The following is a 19,872-nucleotide window of genomic DNA, read 5'->3' on the forward strand; positions in this document are numbered from 1 at the left end:
ATGTTACTTACGGTAGTGTTTGGACTGCTGACCAGATGTGGATTTTCAGTACGCTTTACCTAAATGTTCAACCGCGTTTTCCAAACGTCTGTCATTCTTGCGGTCAGAAGGCTGAAAATCTTAGGTAGCTCAGATTTCAGTAGAGAAACTGTCTGCTGTGCGTCTTCATTATTTTCACTAACCTTACAGTCTCATTTTTGGACTCAGTGAAATTTAGTAACTGTGGTCACATAATTTCCCTTTAACATTCCTAATCCGCATCCTGCCTCAAGTCACTTAACTGTTGTCACCTGTGCTTTGACCATCATAGATTCACAAGTAGTACATTATTCAGTATTCATTCAAAGCAATACTAAGCAACGTTCCAGTGCCGAACACAACGAGCACGCTGCCTTTTTTATTAACCGTTATACATTTTAACATCGTGACCGTACCCTCGCTTAGATTTCCACCGCGGCATCTGAACAGAATGATGTATTTATTCTGTATTACTTGAGGGCGTCAGGCATCACCTTCTTTCAGAGTCAAGGATTTCTTACTCAACAAGGAGACAAATGACATTCTGCAAATCACACAGGCTTTTTTCGGAGCTCTGAGTTCTAGAGCTAATTTACTTCCACAGGGTGGTGGTGAGGACTGGCGTTAACACCTGCACAAAATAACAGCACTTTTAGTCTAACGGAGGAGCACACACTCAACACGCTACGGAGACGGTTTAAAAAAAAAAAAAAAATTAAAAAAACCCAACCCAAACCCAACTAAAAAACCAACAAAACGGAAGAGCCACAAAACCCATAAGCCTTTAGCAGCAGCACAAGAAAAAGAGAGAGAGAAGCCTCACCACCATATAGCACCCACTCCAGCAGCAGAAACTTAATTAGACCTGTAATTCAGCCACACTTCCCACTTGCCAGTCCTCGCGTGATACACAATTAACACTCTAGAGAAACCTAACGAGGGTTAAAGCCGTGCAAAACCACATCCCCTCCACTCCGGACTGAGGCTGAACCGGCAGAAGGAAACCCGTCCAGCCCGAAGAGCGAGGCGACGTCCTTCCCCCGGAGCCGGCCCGCAGCCGGGAGCGGGGAGCGGGGAGCCGGGAGCGGGGAGCCGGGAGCGGGGAGCCGGGAGCGGGGAGCCGGGCGAGCGGAGGAGCCGGCTCCAGCTGCCGCCGCCGGAGCAGCCTGTTAGCATAATGCTGTGACAACTCCATCAGCGCAGTCTCAAGGTAGCTGTCAATCAGGATGCATCATTTAATACAACAGCACACTGAGGATTTTCTCCTACAACCCACATGACAGCGTAGCTACAGCTCTATTTATATCAGCGCCCGGTTGTGTTTACAAGGCTGGTGTAATTAGAAAAGATGCAACAGGCAGCGATATTATTCAGATTTCCATTTTGCCGTGCCGCCGCGGCAAGTGCGATCTTGCTGCACGGAGTCACGCTAAATGACAAAAGCGCTATTTTCTTCAGTCTCTGTGCTCAGACAGCACTTCATTTGCAGCTATCTATAATTAGATTAATGGTGTAGTGCCGTACAAAGCGGGCCCACTTCACATCAGATAGCATATGAATTAGGACAAACACTTATTTCAATTCCAGGCAGAGAAAGCAGTGACTGGGGTATTTAGCATACCCTTTATGGTGGAATGAGATGTTAATTGTGTACCATTACCTCTAAACTGCTTGCTTGTTGTATAAATCACTGTGCTAATTGATGCAGAGATAGAAACGTAGCCACAGGCAAGAAAGCAACGGAATGAGAGCTGAAGATGGTGGATAAAGGATTATCGAGTAAAACCATATGGAGATGAGGTTCCTTTGAAACCTGCCCACAAGCACTACTACTATGAACTACAGGGGAAAAAGTGCTGCACTGACGCCTAAGAAAAAAAAAAATATATATATTTTACATCATCGTTTCGGAACAGAATCTTAGTAGCGAATCCGAGCCAAGCAGAAAACTGAAGAATGAATGTGTGTAATGAACCTCAACACACGCTTCCGAAAGACAAGTAGCAGGGTAGGGATGCCTTGGGAATAGTCACCACGCTGCCCAGATTTTGGGGGCCTGAGTTGGTAAGTAACGCTTGAAAACTATCCAGAGCAGATGTTCCCCTGACCCATCTGCAGACTAGAAATGCAGAGTCTTTAAGCAGAAACTGTGCCTGTGTCTCAAAAAAACCCAAACCTCACCACATTCAACTGGCTACCAGTAAGTTAAATGTCCTACTAAGGAGGAAAAAGGGAAGCAGCTTCACTCCCCCATAGCAACAACCACACTGATTCTGGCCCATGCACATACAGAGACAAGAAAATCCCTGAAAATCCCTCTCGACCTACTGTGGAAGCAGAAGAGGAGAATCTCTCAGACAGAACGAGTAGCTGTGTCAACACCAGGACAAACAAAGCCTGCTTTCTCACAGACAGGTTTTGGAGTTGTCAGTCATCTCTAAAACAGCGTTAGAGCCTCGGGGGCATTCGTAACTGCACTCCCCAGCGCAGATTCTCTCCCCTTATGAGTTTGATAACCCTCTGCCCACACTTTCCACCACACAGAGCTGCAGCCTTCTCCTCTAGCTGGACACCTTTTATTCACAAAATAGGTTGGACCATAATGCTTTTAGGACCCTTCTCCCTCTGTTACATTCGGCCGAAGTTGATCAACTAAGTCAAAGTTACTGCAAAGTCGGGGGACAGGCACACAACGGACATCCAGTGTGCCTGCCAGAGCCTTGGTTTCTTGGTGAAGGTGACTACAAATAGCATTACAAAAGGAAGATGAGCTACAGTGCCATCTTGACCCCCGCATTCAAGGACGAGCCAACTGGGTGACACGCTCACCTTCGAGCCATGCTTCTTCCCCTACAGACAATGCAAATCTGCTTGGCCTAAATATTCTACAGAAGAGTGGCTCTAGTATACAAGCTGGAGCCAACACCACTGCACTCTAAATCTTTTCTCCCCTGCTCCCAAATTATCATATAAACTTTTTTCTTAAGCTTCTTGTTCAGAAAACTTGGTTGAACTTGCACACAACTAAGGCTTAGCTTCATACTTTGACCACTAACAAAATGCCAAGACAAAATGCTAGCAACTGAAATACTACTCAATGTCCTGATCTAAGAAAATATATTCCCCTCGCTCACAACACGATACTTAAGAGCAAATGCCGACTTTCAGCTACAAGCTCTAAGGTCCTAGCACGGTGAAAGAAACTTCTGAAAAATACAAGGTATCTTCCCTTTGAGTGTTCCACCTCTACTATTCTTCAGCACTTGATATTGCCTTAGCTTAAAAGAGCAAAGAGAATGCATTATATTTACCAGATATTTCACCGTCCTAAGGTTCATTAAAAAGAGTGAGTTACGGCATTTTCCAACCTTGTTTTTAACTTTCTTTTTGAACTACTTGTTTTTCCTACATATGGCAGCTAATTGTTACTTGGGGGGGTGGGGTGTGTAAGGTGTTGCGGTAGTGTTTATCGACCTTGGCTCCCAAAGAAATACACATAACAAATATGTATGTATATGTGTATCCCTGTATTTAAGTGAGGGCTTGGGGGTGGACAGTTACCCATTACAAACAAGCAGTACTAATGTACAAATTACTGCTTGCTGCAAAAATCAAGTGAATAGCAGAAGAGAATCACCTATGGGCTGACAAAGTGCTTCAATTACTTTGAGAGGAACCTTTAAATTATTTTCAACACAATACACCAAACAGGAGTAAGCAGAGTGATGTTAAAGACAGCAGTCACTGTTTTGAAATGACAGTCGAGTTCAACAGTTTAGATTTTGGTCACCAGACATACAAAGCCTGTGGATTATCCTCCTTTATCACTGAAGCTTACAACTTTAAGGAAACACTAGCTATAACTGGCCAACCAAAGGGACCTATGAAATAGAAACAAATGGCAGTAGAAAAAAGCCCTGGGTTGACTACTTTGAAATAACACCTCCCAAGTGTGTGGCTAGTTGACATAAATGGAAACGCATTGAGGAAAAGAGCTGTGAAGCTGTGTAACAGTCCTGCTCCTAATCATTAATCACTTTTTTTAGACCATTTAAACTAGCCCATTAGAGCCTGCAGCAAAATGCCAACACTCCCATCACCTGCATGTCAGCAGTGCTGGTGTTAACAGGAGAAAATATATGGTTTCTATGACTGTGCCCCAGTTCTACAGCATTTGCTACCTTTAATTGAAAAAGGCAGTTAAACACAAGGTAAATCATTCAGTTAGCTAAGCTGTTTAATAACACATAATTGATAATGTCAGTATGTTACAGTGACATAATGCATCACTTTCATCACTCTTATGCTTCAAATACGGTCAACTTATACTTCAAACATTTACTTTATATCTGCTATTTAATGAAAAAGCCAGGGAGAACCACCTTGAGTACCACGTGTGGAACATACGTACAACACACACCGCTGCCTCAACTCATCTGCGGGTTGGTTAGAAACAGGTTCCTGCCACAACGCTTGCAACTTTGCGCAAATGGTTTAGTTATGTCATTAGCAACTCGCTTTTTGGCTCAAAACACCAGAAGCTCCTACTGGAATAATAGATATTTCTCTGATAAGATCTGTTGAAAAAGAGCATGAAAAAATCTGCACAAGAAAAAGCAACTACTTGTTTTCCAAAATGCATCCCAATCCTGCAGCCTTTTGCCTAACTTTTCACATGTAACCAGGCCAACAGTAGCCATCAGGACTTGGGTGTTAGTGTAAGGCCAATCACATGCCTAAGTGTTTACAAAATCATACCCCCTAAATATGGAATATGATCTGGGGTAGGAAAAATATATCTTAGCAGCTACGTACAGATAGTGTGGCTAAACATGACTAACCCCGTTATACGATACAGTGGGTTTTAACATGTATTAATTAAAAAAAAACATTTTATTTCTACAGGTATTTTAAATGGGCAAGAACATTTCACCTGTTTATTATATAACAATAAGAATGTAACCACTGACGAGAACCATGCAATTCGCTCTTCATCGTGTAGCAGAGAACAAGCAAATGGTTGCAAAATGGGACGGGGTTTTGGTTTTGTTTTTTTCAAAAAAATACACACACACACAAAAAAAACCCCCAAAACAAACAAAAACACCCCACAAAACCAACCAAAAAAAAAAAAAAAAGCACAACTTTTAGTGACCACTGTTACAGGACGCATGCAGGAAAAGAAGGTGATGGAGCAGACTCTGCGGTAGCAGGCAAGACAAAATGTGCTGTCACTTTGAACCTCCATTTCCTACATATAACTATAATATTTGTTTGCCCTGAGATTTCAATTGTATCGTGGACAAAATGGCTAGGAAGGCTCAGTATACTGAAAATAAAAATATGCTGCTTCCTAAGTAGCTGCTTGCCCTCCTCCTGTTCTTATAATTGGAAAGGAGCTGCAGGAAGTGGTAATGATATCACTACGACCAAGTCTTCAATCATCTTTCAGAGAGAAGTTTGGTTCAACTGTCCTGGAATTCACTGTCCGAGCAGAAGAGTTACGCAGATGTCCAACTAATAAAGGTTGCAATGAATTGCACTGGTCACAGTTACAACCAAGTTGTCCGTATGTCTTGCTAAGTTAACTTTGTCAGAGTAATGGATGCTCACAAGCATAAAAAGGAAGCCCATTCATTGATCATGACCTGTGCAAGGCTCACAACCAACCTGTAGACTATGGTTTGACTAGAGACCTGAGTGATGTATATAAGGTAATAACTTATAAAAAGGGAAAAGCCAAAGATGTGTAAAACTATAGTACCAATTATATAGCAACCCAATGCCTGTAGGATACTTACTATTTTTCAGCCTTGTTCGTTTTGGTTAACTACAAATTTGTAAGTTATTCAGTAAAGTTCAGCAAGAAAGTACTTTTTGAAAAGTACTATCTGATTCGGGGCACAACACATCCCCCTGTAGAAAAAAAAAACCTATTGAGTTGAATTGATTTACAAAAATGTCAAGCAAATGCTGCTTAATTTCTAAACACTGACGTTTTTCCCCCTCTGGGTGGCCATGGAATAATAATGTTTGACTTCTCTTCCCTTCAAGCTCTGCACTACTTTTGGCACTCACTTAAGCTGAAGAAAAAGCAGATCACAGAGGCCTTTCATTCACTGTGAGGCTACCTACAACCATACAGAACATTCAGATAGATCTTATTTTCCACTGACTGCAAAAATGGTTTTAGTCTCTACGTTTCATAGGGAGAAAATTGCAGAGCAAACTGCATTCTTTCACAGCTAACGAAGTTTTCTAATGGTTGGGCAAGCACTGGTTAGAGCTTGGTCTGTTAATTTGCCTTGGAGTGCTTCCAAATACTACTTGGTTAAGCCACAGCATCTTTCTGGTTTGCTTTGTACAGCAGGTAGCACAATGACACCTACAACTGGAGAAAAACGTGTCTAAGAAGCGAAGGCCTTTTTACAGAGATTTGATTCGGTTTACAAAGCCCTCTGGATTGAAATACGGATTTAGGGAAGTTCACATGTGAAGCCCCTTGAACGCGGGCAAGCCCAGATGCATTTGTAAGGCTGCTGCAAACTCAAAATTCAAAGCACGAGGTCTAGCTGGTCATGAGGGGAAGCTGTGAGAAAGGAGTGACTACATGTATGAGAACTCAAGCCATCTAAGATGGTGCAGCTTTACAGAAACTGTGTGATAATCTCTTCCATACGTCCTCCTGCCAGACGCTCTGCTCTCACACCACGGCAGTTACATAGCCTGGCAAATGATTTAGGGGGTTTGGTAGCATTACTGTTCAGGTTAGAGATAGAGAGGCTTTAAATCCTGGATCCAGTTTTGTCCTGGACTTGTTTCTGTCAGTAGTCCCACTGATTTCAGTAAGTTCATGGTATCACCCAAGATCCTTCGGTGAGAACTTTCAATTCAGTAAGAACTAAGTGAGTTGCTACACTGCACATTAATATGGACTTACCTGCCTAGAAAAAAACTGTTCGTTTGAAAAATGAATCCCTCATCCTTACTGTCTTCTTCAGGGTGGGGCTGGTGAAAAACTACTAAATAATACAGGGAAAGTTGTGCTCTCCTCTTTCATTCCTCAGTTTAAGGAAACTCAGTTTTTATTTCAGATGCAATAAAATTAATGAAAAAGACTGATGGTAAGATTATGAAAATCCACAAAAACTCTATAAATTTTATGATATGTAATAAAACAGTTTTTGATTATGTTTCTTAATTATTCTGGATACTAAATCATCATGAAAGTCTCAGCAATAGTGCAGCTACAGCACCAGTATTACACCTGTTTCCTACAGTTAAATTTCAAGGGATCATTTCATGGCATTAGGATGGATATCTACATTAGCAATGGATGCACATTCTCTAATCTTTGTAATTCAGAAATACATGCTGCTGCATCTATGAATACTAGCAACACTATTCATGTAGGACTTAAAATGCTCTTTTATGTTACAGACTAGTGCTTTTATAATTCAAACCTTACATGACAATCTTTGCTAATATCTAAGGGCTAGATCCAATAAAAGACTTACATACAAAAAGCAGGACACTTAGGCAGAATTGAAGCACCTAAATCTGAAACGGCAATACAAACCCCTGATCATCTGCCACTTAACACTGAAGGTACTTATATTCTATCCTCCTCCCTGGTTCAAAATACACGTTTAGAGTTCTGCTGCTGCACCTCCTCAGAACCAAGTAATACAGCTACTTCATTCTTCAAGCCTAGATGTGACCCAGAAGTCAGGAAAGCAGGGTCCAGTTCTGCTCCAGGGACCATTTTGACATTTTTCTTTCAACTGACATTGCATATCATACATAAAATATTGCAGAGCAGACAGAAAAAAGAAAACAGAAAATTTGAGATCAAATGGATAGCAAAAACTGAAGAAAAAAACCCCAAACCTCTCAAAGACTAGCCTCTTATTTTCAGCTTTAAGCACTCATGTAGTCAAACACATCCCTTATGTGTGCTGATGAATTGGAGCAGCTATTTCAAAACCAGGCTTATATTTATAAATATTTCACTCACACACATACAAAGTTAATAATTGCCAAATACACATTAGACAATTTATGACTGAGCTGTCTTAGCCCAAAGCCATAACGCTCACATAAGAGGCTCAGGTAAGAAGTGAGTCCTGGGAGTCATTTACCAAGGAACAGCAACATTATTCAGTGGATTTGGGACTGGAGATGAAGTGATGAACATTACTGTATGCAATTACGCTTGATAAGGCAGTAGAACGCAATCACCCAAACGAAGGTTGGACTAGAGCACCTCAGTTAACAACTCGTAACCATCCCCCCAGAGTTATTAGAGTGTGAGCTTTGGCCACTACTTCATAATTGATATAACCTCTGTCCTCAGGGCAATATTTTGAAGTTGTTGGTTAAAGTGATTTAGTATTTATTTCTTTAATTAGACTAAGGTTTTGTGAGGCATTCAGAGCACGAAGTGTATTGATCTCCGTATTTTCATCTCTGCTCCTGACTCAATTTTTGACATCACAATTAAAGGATTGCGTGAAACTGTTTCAGACGATCCTAATGAAAGCAGTGAAGAAAGCAAGCTAGGAATATTTCTTTAAATGCAAATGAAACTCAAAGATAACGGACTTTGAATAAATATTTCATCAGTCCTACTCTTCACTTCACTGAACAATCATTTTTTTATGCCATGGGAAATATATTTGCAATTGCCGTTTTAGGATTTCTTTTAGAGATGCATGCATTTTATACATTTCTTCTATCTTATTATGTATCTAAACTATGTTTATTTCTCACACCAGCATTTTTCTGAGTGTAATCCAACAGAATGATTGCTCAGACAACCTACAGTAGATCCAGACTATTACACTTGCAGCTACTACTGGTTTAGGCCCAAGAGCTATTTTCCAGGGTCACCAGGCTAAGTTCTCTGCTGGTTTAAAAGGTGAAATGCAACTTGTAGTGCACTTATTTCCATCACTAGAGAACTTGGTCATGTTTCTTTAACTGTGGTTCCTTGCTTCAAAAAACCAAAACCACTATTCACAAGAAACCTGAACTCATTCTCAAGTCTGTTGTTAATCATACAGTGAATTTCTCTACCCCAGGAGAAGACTAGGAGTGATCCACTGGTCACGAGGTGAATACCAGTCAACTGGAAAGAATTTTAGCAGTGATAACACGGTAGGGTAACACATCCATAATTACATACCTATTATCAACATACCAGTTTATCACACTTGGCATAAATAGCAACCAGAGTGAGTCTGTGTATCGATAATTATATAAACCTGGTGTGGGAACTGGAAAAGAAACTAGGAACAACAAAGAACACTGCTGAGAAATAAAAATTCCTGAGCATTGCTGTGTAGAGTAAAATGAGGATGAAGAGAAGGAAAGGGTTGTAAGACTGGAAATAACTAATACTGATTTTATCCATCACAATACTCTCACTACTCAGTATAATGTTAGGAAGAAACATGCAGGTTATCCCAATGCTTTAAAGCTTCCCAGTTTGTCACATTTGCGGAAATAGAACTGAGATGTTCCACAGTGGGAAAAGATCAAAGTTGAACAGATCAGTCTTATTATTTACGAATAAAATTTTAAAGTGAGACACACTGAAACAAGAAAAAAAAATTTTTTCTTTTTTCTTCTCTTTTTTTAAGCTGAAGTGTATCCAACATGGCTGGAATTTGGCTGACAAGGCAATCCTGCTCTGGGTGCTAAAGGAGGACTTCATCAGTAGATGACTAAAACTGCAACACACGTGACCGAGCAGGGTAGATATATTGAAAGGACAATCAAGATGCAGCTCCATACTTCAAAATGGACTCAGTAATTTAAATATTTACAAATTGACTACAGGGTGCTCAAAGAAGACTGCTCCTGCTATGTAAGGCAGGCCGTTATGTAGTCACGGGTTGGAGAAAGGGGACAAGGAAGGAACAAAACTGCTTTTGTGGCTTAAAGGCTAAGGAACGCAGCTGAGGAGAGGAGAAAACTGCCTTCTGGTCTCTGTTCCCAGAGTTACCCAGCTGCCTAGTTTGACACAGGGAAATGGTTCTGGAAATGGGGACCAGAATCTGCTTTCCCAGCAGAATGGCTTGAGCACTAGGTTTCTCCCTCTACCCCCCTAAGACTTGGCAACTACAATATACTGCAGGGACAGAGCAGATTTTAATTCTGTCACGTGGAAGTCAGCACAGAACCCCTATCTCCAGCCTTCTAGGCGAGCGCTCTCAGCAGGAAGGGGAGCTGCAAAAAGTGAGCATCTCTACCTTCTACCGCTATGACTTTTGAAAAATGTGGCCACAGCTGCTAGGCTTTGGGTTGAACTCAACACTGCATACTCATGCTAGATGTTTTCTGAAGACTATTCTCCCAGGAGACTTGAAATGAGTTTAAGTACTTTGTTTCAGCAGCACAGTGAAGATAAGTGAACATTCGCTATCTAGTCCCCCAGAGCAGGGTTGCTGAGAAGATGGAGGTACCTTTAGTTAGACAGCTGTGAAACCTATTTTAGGTGTCCTGAGGACACTTAGAAGGTTACTGGATCTTAAGCTTCCTGGATCACTCTCTTTGACTCGGACACCTAAATTGCAATTGAATTTTGCTGTAGGTGCCAAAATAGGCACTTGAGGTCCTCTGGACCTTTAAGCCCAATGCCTAAAGACATCTGAATATATGATACTGAGATACTGTTGTCAAAAAACAGTATATGTAATCATACCGATGCTTATGTCGATTTCTGTAACATTGATTAGCAATAATTATTCATCTACCTTCATTTCTCTATAGATTACTTTCTACAGACAAAATTCACTCAAGATAAAACTGTATCCACCAGTTATAGTCACATGGCTCACCACCTCTGCCTCCTTTTCAAATACAGACAACTGTTTTTATTCCTCCAGCTCTTTTGACCTCACTACTGCTTCCAAAAGTGTTGAATTCTGGATAGCTGTTCAACTTGCTACAACTTGGTTGCAAATTATTTGATCTTATCTTAAATATGTAAAGTGAGACAAGGGTCACAAGGCACTGGCAGAATTCTCAGTGTCTCCTGCTCTCTTCATATGGTATATGATAATCGATAACTTTCTCATATACTAAGACTTCAAGATTAATTGTACAGCCTATAAAAACAATGTTTGGGGTATACGATCGATGACTAAATTTCAGTTGCATGGTTGCCTGTAATCCAAGAAGGGGTCTGTGTTTCAGAGTTTCATTGCTTTAGCTGCTGCTGTTTAACAACTTTACTGTAATACAGTTAATTATTGTTATAGGGCAATAGATGCAAGAGCAATTGCGAAGCTCTCTCCATGGCTTACTCATGTTTGTGGTAGTTGTGCTTACTGCACTTGTCCTTCCTTGCTACTCTTTCCTAGAGCCAATAGCTTGAAAGATGATCAAGCAAAAAGGTATAATCAACACAACTCCCTTCTCCCATTCCTGATTATTTGCTTATCTTGGAAGATAAGGAGTTTTGACAGCAGAGTACATTAGTCAGAATAATATTTGAAGCTTCAAAACCTGCTGACCTACAACATAACCAGGGACCTGGTTTGCTGCAGTCAGTGAAGACTATAGTTCCACTTACAGAGCGTCAGAGGATTTGGTACCAATTGGGATCCTACTTTAAGATCGATTACAGGCATTGGATTTCTCTTCCTCCTTTAATACAAAATAAAAACAAAATGTGTTTACCGCCATTATGGAGGGGTAACCTCGCTAAAGCTTGCAGCTGTAACTTGCCTCATGATATCATATTATTACATGACCTTCACTGTTTATATAGTCGATAGAACATAATTAAATGACTTCATAGAATCAAATTAATTTCTCCTATGCTGTATTCTTTTTAAAATAGAATCAATATTATTTACCCTACCTGACAATAATGCCCCGTGCTTCACATAAGATTGATTCAATACCAGCAGGTAGTTATCAATGAATGCACTTTGCTGTGGTAAATGAACACAATCAATACTCAGAAATGTGAGTTTTCTAGCATATGACTGAATTGTAACTGAAGTGAAGGCTGAGTTTTGTTCAGGTCTTTTTACTTCTTCTTTTAGGTTTCATATAAGGCAAATCTGAATTTCATAGACAGGAACCATCCAGGCAGCACCGCTGCACATTGAACATCATTATCCTCTGTCAAAGTTATGCCACACGAGATAGCAGACAGAAAAAAAGGAAAACTCAAGAAAGAAATATCAGAGATTCTCAGCATTTCTTGAAAAACATGATTATTTGAACTCTTAAGCATCACACAAGTATCATGTGAAAGACAACTCTGTATTGTGTAGGGCACATTGCATGAATTCCAATTTGTTCTGTTCAAAACAGAGTAAGAAAGAAAAGCTATAGTTCTTGGAAGGATATCTGAAGACATCAGTTTTCATTTCAAAAAAATGTATGAATGTAGTAGTATCAGCTAATATAAGCTAAGAATCATTTTAAGTTATATTACATAAATTAAAAACAAAACTAATGTCAACGAGATTGACGTAACTTCTCTGTTAACTTCAAAATGAACTAAAAATAGGGACTTTGGCAAAGTCATTTCTATTTATGGCAATTTTAAAGTAAAACATGTGAAAAGGAGATTTTAGAAGACATTAAAGATATGGGTGTCTGTGACCACTCCCTTTCGGTGGGAGCTGGTCTTCCGGTTGCTCTTTCTCCCTTATAAAAATGTGTCCTTGAATCCCCACAACCCTTCAACTTTTTATCTTTTAAGTCAGTCCTCATTTTTTCCTAGAGTAACTGAACCTAGCTTGCACTACTTCTGATGTCATGCCGCACCAGTCATTTTCCTAGCTACCAAGGTACTGCTCCTTCCTTCTAGCAAGTTCCTCAACTTTACAGGTACTGAGCAATCCTGCTTTTACTTTATAGAAAATTCTAGGAAGTACACTGAAGAAGAAAAGCATTTCCATAGCACACTTGATCTCATGTTTTACTACTGATTTAGGATTCACATATTCTTTGTGTAAGAGCCAAGAAAACAAAAGCAGAATGCTTTAGAATAACATTGGCACATTTTTATATATTTACTGAGAGAGTAAATGGCAATTTTAAATACAACAGGCTTTATAGTTCACATCTTTCAGAAATCAACTACAACTTCACGGCTTTTTTATACACGCATTTTAAGACTGAAGTTGGCTTTCTTGGAAAAAACTGTGAAATCATGAAAATCTAAAGTAGCTCCTTTCCTTAAAAAAAAAACCAAACAAACAAACAAAAAAAACCTGATCATATATAACATCTATCATTGTTTTGATGTCGGCTTACAAAAAATACGGCAAGCCAGCACGTGTCATCCATCTTTCCTCCCCATTACCTGCGTTTCATAAAAACATCCTTATGTCAACCATAATCTACCACAATTCTCCCAAAAATAGCACAAATGTTATATCTAGCTTCACAGAATAAAGATGAAACCGAATCGCAATTAACAATCTACGCTTAAAATTATTTCCCCTAAAATATTAAACCACAAGCAGAAGAGAAGCTTCCGTAATTTACATTTCAAGTGCCCATAATGACAAACAGTAATCAATACAACATATGTTCAATGCAGAAGAGCTACTGTAACTGCTGGAGTCCACAAAACTGAAGGTTTGCCAGTGGGGCAGAGAGGCAATTTAACATGTAGCAGTCAACAACAACCACCAAGGAATTCTTTTTCTTTTCTCTGCTGTATTTTCTTTTTGTGTTGATTCCTCCCAGCCTCATTTTCCCAACGTTTGACTATTTAATTTGAAATACTAGTTATATACCTGGCTTTATAATTCCACTAATTAATTTAACATTCACATCAACAAAGTTACATACAGGGGAAAAAAAACAAATTAAGCTTCCCTATCCCAGGCAGAACCTTACTACCCAAACACACAAAGTGCAATCATCATCTGATTCACTTATATTTACATTAAACTGTTTCCTTTTTATCACCTAAATTTAATTACTATAAATAATATTTATATGTAATATAAGCATAAAAATCTACACTGTGTATGTACAAATTATATATACATATTTACATAAGTAGATATACACGTAAGAATTTATTCTGTTCTGGCATTTATAAAACCTTTTCTCTTACAGTTATAAGAGTTCTTTCCTGTGCAAGAATGTATTTAGGGGGAGTTAAAAGGAGGGGGGGTGATCAGCAACATGAAACATGGAACAAAACAAGGCATTTTCTCCTTCTCATGCATTTTGAAAGGCATCCTAAAGGAAGTTTTGTTCACACATTAAAGAGAAACTCTGTTGGTAATGCTCCTGGTAAACTCTAGGCTCTAACAGAAACTTCCTGTAACATCTCACCCAGCTTTATGGGTTCAGGTACCATTGCCATTTTGGATGCTTTAAGGTCTCCCATCTGGCTTCTGCATGCTGCTCTAGAAAAGTACAGGGCACCTGTAGGTCCTGCATTATAGCTGTCAGCTCCCTATAGATCTCTTGGGTAAATTACACGCATGAAAGTTAGATACCAAAGTTTGAACACGGGAACTTCGTCCCCTTTACAGACCAAGCGGAGAAGCACATGGAAGAGAATCACCCCTGGAAGCACCTGATTCTCTCTACTGACCGAGTAATCTCAGATTGCGATTTATGATTTTTGGCTGGCTTCCATTAGGGCAAGCGAAAGTCAGACTGCTCTTCTTTTCACTTCTGGAAAATGCTGTCCCTGATTCAGGAAACATTAGCGAAAGACACACGGGACAGAAAAACACAACTACACTCTCCTTTAAAAGGAATCACAGCTATGCAGTTTTATCACAGCGGGATAAAGGGAACAACCCGTTCACAAAAGGCCCTTCTGTGAAAAAAACAGAAATGAGGTGAGTTACTGTTTCATAAATTTGCTGGTGGACGGTTGGGAGGAAGTTTCACGGCTTTCCTCCATGGCAGTTGAGTTTGCTTAAGAGAAAATACAAATAGCTTCCCCATTTTCCACAGGCAATTTATCTAAAGGAAGACATTACTGGACCTGGAATGTGGAAAGGACCCCGGACTGTGAGGCCGGCAGATAAGGACTCATCCACAAGGTATACACCAAAGACTTTTGCAGAAGAGCTTGTAGGAGTAGGGCAGGAGCTTGGCAGAATGTGAGCATGTGCACACATGGGGAAGGAGAACAGGGCTGAAAGGTGATTACGAGGCGTGATTTTCCTCGAGCTTCTTGGCAGTCCTGGTCATCACCGCAGTACACGTCCTCTCCCTTCAAACAGCTGTTTGAAGCGCAGAGGATTTTTCTGAGCGGCATGGTAGCATAAACACACAAGTGGCCATATATTATTTCTGATTCGAGCAATACATCATTTACTCCCTGCTTAATGTGGAATTCCAAACAGGCAAGTTTAATCATTTTAATTTCCAGTTATTTTATCCACTTTACTAATTACCATTACAGCACTGATTAGTTTGTAATAGTTATTCATTAGCTGTAAGTTGAACAAGAGCTGATTTGAGGTAATTGCTTCCTTGACACATTCTGGGGACTAAGTACTTCATAGTCATCAGATAACGACTCTGACGAAACGCACGGTCAATAGCAAAGACTCAGACAATCAGTCGTGAAGCTCTAAAATATTTTCAGAATCACCACTACTTTCCTGCGTGTGGATTATTTGGTAAAACCAGCTTTCCTCCAGCCAGAGTAACCAAGGATGTTACTGTAGATCATACGTTATGGAACAGAAAAACAGACTTTGAGACAGCTCAGGATTATGCCTAACGTACTTTGTCTTGGAGAAAGACTGTATTTTGCCTACCTGAGGTCCTTCCTTACAGGTCATTACAGTATCTTGTTTCTGGAGAACTGTTGTTTGTCCTTGCACTCAGCCATCTCCCCCTTATCCCATTGATCCCCAGTGACAAAAACATCTTCTTGATAGACAAAATCACGCATTAGGAGAATATTTCTTGTTTCGTTGGCTTGGAATTGTCATGGCTGGAAATACAGGGTATTTCATGGGGAAGACACCGAAAACAGGGCCTGAGGATGTGTCTCTGAGTCATCCCCAGGCATCTTCCTCCCCAGCTTGGCACATTTACATGTTTAGTTTTCTCCTGCCATTTTGTTGGGGGCTGGTTTTGGATCTCATCTTGAGGAAGCCCCTCATTGATCAAGCCCCGTCATTCTTACTACCTACCATTTAACTGGAAAGCAAATGCAGGATACAACAAGAGATACGCTCCTAGAGACAGGGTATTGATGCCTTTTTCTGCTGAGCAGTAATTTGTTATCCACGGGATATTCTTTTATCCACTTGTGGAAACTCATGGAAATTTCTGACTTCGATGTGGCCAAGTAAACAGGGTGTGCAGCCCTCGGACTCATCCCAAAAAATCTCCATTCGGAGCAAGCTGCTCTAGTGGCTATGTTCCAGATCTTAAATACCAGATGTGATCTCAGGAAAATGTGTTACTGGGGAGGAGTGAGTTAAACCCTGATAAAAACTGCCAAGGCTAAATCATCTAAGAGCATGGGTGAAGTGAAGGTACCTCCAGCAGAATTTCCTTGCTTTTATTGCCCAGCTCTCTTCAAAGTCCTGTCACAGTTTTGGCTACAATGGGCTACAAATTGAAGACTGGAACTTTGCAATTCTGTTTCATGATCCTTACCTTAGAGATTGAATGGTTTTGTTTTCAGATCCAGACTGTGCCCCCAAAGATGGGAACTCACAGTGAGGGACAAACACGAGGCTTGGAAGGATGGCAGCAACATAACACTACTCCCTCAAATGATTTGAAGTGACTCAGGATTAAAAACAATGGAAGAAAACAAAACAGTAGCTTAGTTCATATGCCCAGAACTAGAAAACCTAAGATGTAATTATTTGGGAAACACCCAAGCCTTTTCCTTTAAGCCTTGAGTCATTTCTTTACTCGATGGAACAGAAATACAAAGCACAACATTTAGCAGAAACAAAACAATACAGAAATACCAAAATGGATACAGAACAGGTCAGAACAACTTCAAACGGGAATGGGTTTTGTTATAGCTAATCATGACACTGAGGACAGATCAAATGACCTCCCAATGTATGTTGTACTCTATGAAACTCTAACAATGCTTGGAAAAAAGTATGTGGTGGGGGAAGATGGAAGTGAAGAATTTACTTTAGATGCCTTTCTTAGCAACTTCTATTTTTACACGATCTGATCTGTCACCTTTGCTCATCCCCCAAAATAATACCGACACCCTTCTTCCCCTACCAAAGTCACCCCTCCAAGTTCCACAATGAGGTCCATTGATTTTTGAGACATATTGTCAACTACCTAATAATTTAACTGGTGGCACGGCTCTTTCAGTTGAAGCTTCAGTTTCCCAAACAAAAGCTAACCACCTGAGACCACAGAGGACAGGATATGAGCTACTTATAGCAACACTGGACCAGTGAACAAGAATAGCAGGAAAGCTGCTTATTTTATTTTTTTTTTCTCCAGCAAAGGCCTTTGAAGTAAACTATTTATTAAACATTATAATACTCGAAACAAAAATCTTTGAAGGCAGGTTATCCTCCTCTGCACCATGTCCCGTTGTGAATGAATTGCTTCCTTTTCCTTTTTGGATTTTTTTCACTTGTGAAACTGACACTCAAATTGTTCTCTTAAGCTACTTGGGTGAGCCCTCGCCTTTGCCAGAGAGGAATAATCCATCCATCAACAAAGGGATCATTAAAAATATTTATAACTCAAACTACTTCAATATCACTGCACTGTAAGCAGCCACCCTGTTCATCAGGCAGTGTTATATAAATACAATAAATAAGTCCATTGTGCACAGAAAAATAGTATCGATTAATAAGTAATGATGCAGCCAGATCATTTGAAACAGAAACAAGCGGTCTAACAGCAAGACTTAATTCTTCACTTTTTTAATTAAAAAAAAGTAAATTCTCCCCACTAACACTGTTACTGATGAGTACACATGGGTTTTCTTTGTTCTTCTGATTAAAACATTTGTCTCTCTCCCTCTCTGTTGTTGAAAGAACTCATTTTTCTCTATAGTATCACCAAGATCATTGGCAGTTTCAAAACCACACTTAGAGAATTGCCTTTTCAAATACACTTATTTGAGCTGCAGAGACAGAACTGTCACACATTATACTGCATTTGCATCTTTGAAAATGTGGCACTGATGTGCAGTGAAGAAGGGGATTGCTCTGAAACAATCACTCAGAACCATCTGAGCCTGAGAAATTCTCTGGCCAAAGCCTGGGAAATAATCAGAAGTGAACTGAAACTCCCACTGGGCCACCATGCATGCCTGCATAGTAAAGATGACACTGGCAAGCTACAGACAAATTCACATTAAAAAAGGTCTTAATAATCCTCCACTGAGAGAAATAACCTACTCCAAGTGAGAGACAGCGAAGAAACCTAAACTATTGACATCCTGTTTTCTGAAAGATGGAAGAATTTGCAACTTCCACTGATTTGCATGGAAGTAATAGTGATCTACCACCTCCGAAAATCTAATCACAAGAATATGACTCAGAGTTCCTCAGTATTTTCTTAACGAAGGAGCAGACCCAGCCTTATTCACCCAAAATAAGGCACCCTTCACCAAGTAGGCACATTTTCTCCATTTGTTCTGCCTTCTGCTTTCAGGTGCAACCTGGCACATATACAAGTGATGATCAAGCACTAAGAATTTTGAATCATTTTCTTCCTCACCTCTGAAACATTCGTCCATCTGACAATATATTTCCATTATGTATCATATATTTGCATTTCACCTTCCACAAACATCTATGAGCAATTTTTAAAACATGTATAAGGAGGTTGGGGGCAGGGAGGGGCGGTAATCAAAGCAAAGCTCTCCTTACACAAAAAAAAAGTAGAGCTAGCCTCCAATAAAATGCTTTTTTGGGTATGGAAGTATTCTAGATGCCTCCTACTGTATTTCTGTCACTGCTAACTAGCCTTAATTTATCTGCACTATGTATAAATGTAATAGATTTATACCAGTGAGCAAGTAACTCACTTTGTATTCCCACCAGGCTAAGCTGAAATTCGGTAGACTTACTCAACTCCACGGCACTGACTTTTGACAAACAAAGAATCCATCCTTTAACCATTTTTCTTGCTATTGGAGGGCATCAACATGCCTGTAGCCATGTTATTGTCTCTACCAGAAGGACATAGTGTCAAGAAGCTGGATAAATGACACACACTTGTAAAATTTGTACCAGTGGCAATCACTAAGTTCTGGAGAACTTGGAGGAGGATTCTCTCTGGTGGGGAAAAACAGAGTGTAAGCTCATAATTTGCTGGAGATTTTACAGGCTTTCAATGCAACTGAAGTGCAGACAGGGCTCTGAAAATAAACTCTTAGAAATGAAGAAAGATTCCTTGGGCATTCATAATTCTATTACTTACGAACCCTTATTCACATGCAAATTACTGGGAAAAGCAGTACATAAACTGGAGGGTGTGTCCTATTTTCCTCTGACTAATTGAGCTCACTCAAATAGGTTTTGAGTAGGGAACAAAAACTATAATGACCATACCTAAATGATGGATCAAGATAAAAATGTCTATACAGATCTCAGCTCATAAAAGCAGTAAGTATTTTAAGTGCTCTTTAAGTACATTTAAAGTGCTTTCAAGTATAAGGACACACCGAATCACACACTTTAGCACTTTAATAAGGGTCTTAAACGTGTCAGCAGCCTCTAGTTCTCTAGCCTTCTACCAGCTCTAAGGTGTAGTTGACAGTCTGGAGTCACTCTTCTGAATGGACAACTTCAGTGGTTCCATTCCCAAATCTTTTAAAAAGGCTAGTAAGTTATTTGGAGAAATTGCTGATTTGTTTTGAGCAATGTCAGGAACAGCGATAAGATT

General features: G+C 39.9%; 1 protein-coding gene across 5 annotated transcripts in view; it reads right to left on the reverse strand.

The window, feature by feature from the left end:
- Positions 1 to 19,872, reverse strand: part of PCCA (propionyl-CoA carboxylase subunit alpha) — a 300,837-nt gene that overhangs the window by 20,362 nt on the left and 260,603 nt on the right. The window contains exon 22 of one of the 5 annotated variants that reach the window (XM_041128639.1): positions 15,950 to 15,970. The exons of the other annotated variants lie outside the window; for them this stretch is intronic. Within the exon in view, the coding sequence (XP_040984573.1) occupies positions 15,965 to 15,970 (6 nt within the window). The 3' untranslated portion in view covers positions 15,950 to 15,964. Of the gene's footprint in view, positions 1 to 15,949; positions 15,971 to 19,872 lie in introns of those variants that run through there. 5 annotated transcript variants of the gene reach the window in all.

This window comes from Aquila chrysaetos, chromosome 14 (assembly GCF_900496995.4).
Source record: "Aquila chrysaetos chrysaetos chromosome 14, bAquChr1.4, whole genome shotgun sequence".
NCBI classification, from domain to species: Eukaryota; Metazoa; Chordata; class Aves; order Accipitriformes; family Accipitridae; genus Aquila; species Aquila chrysaetos.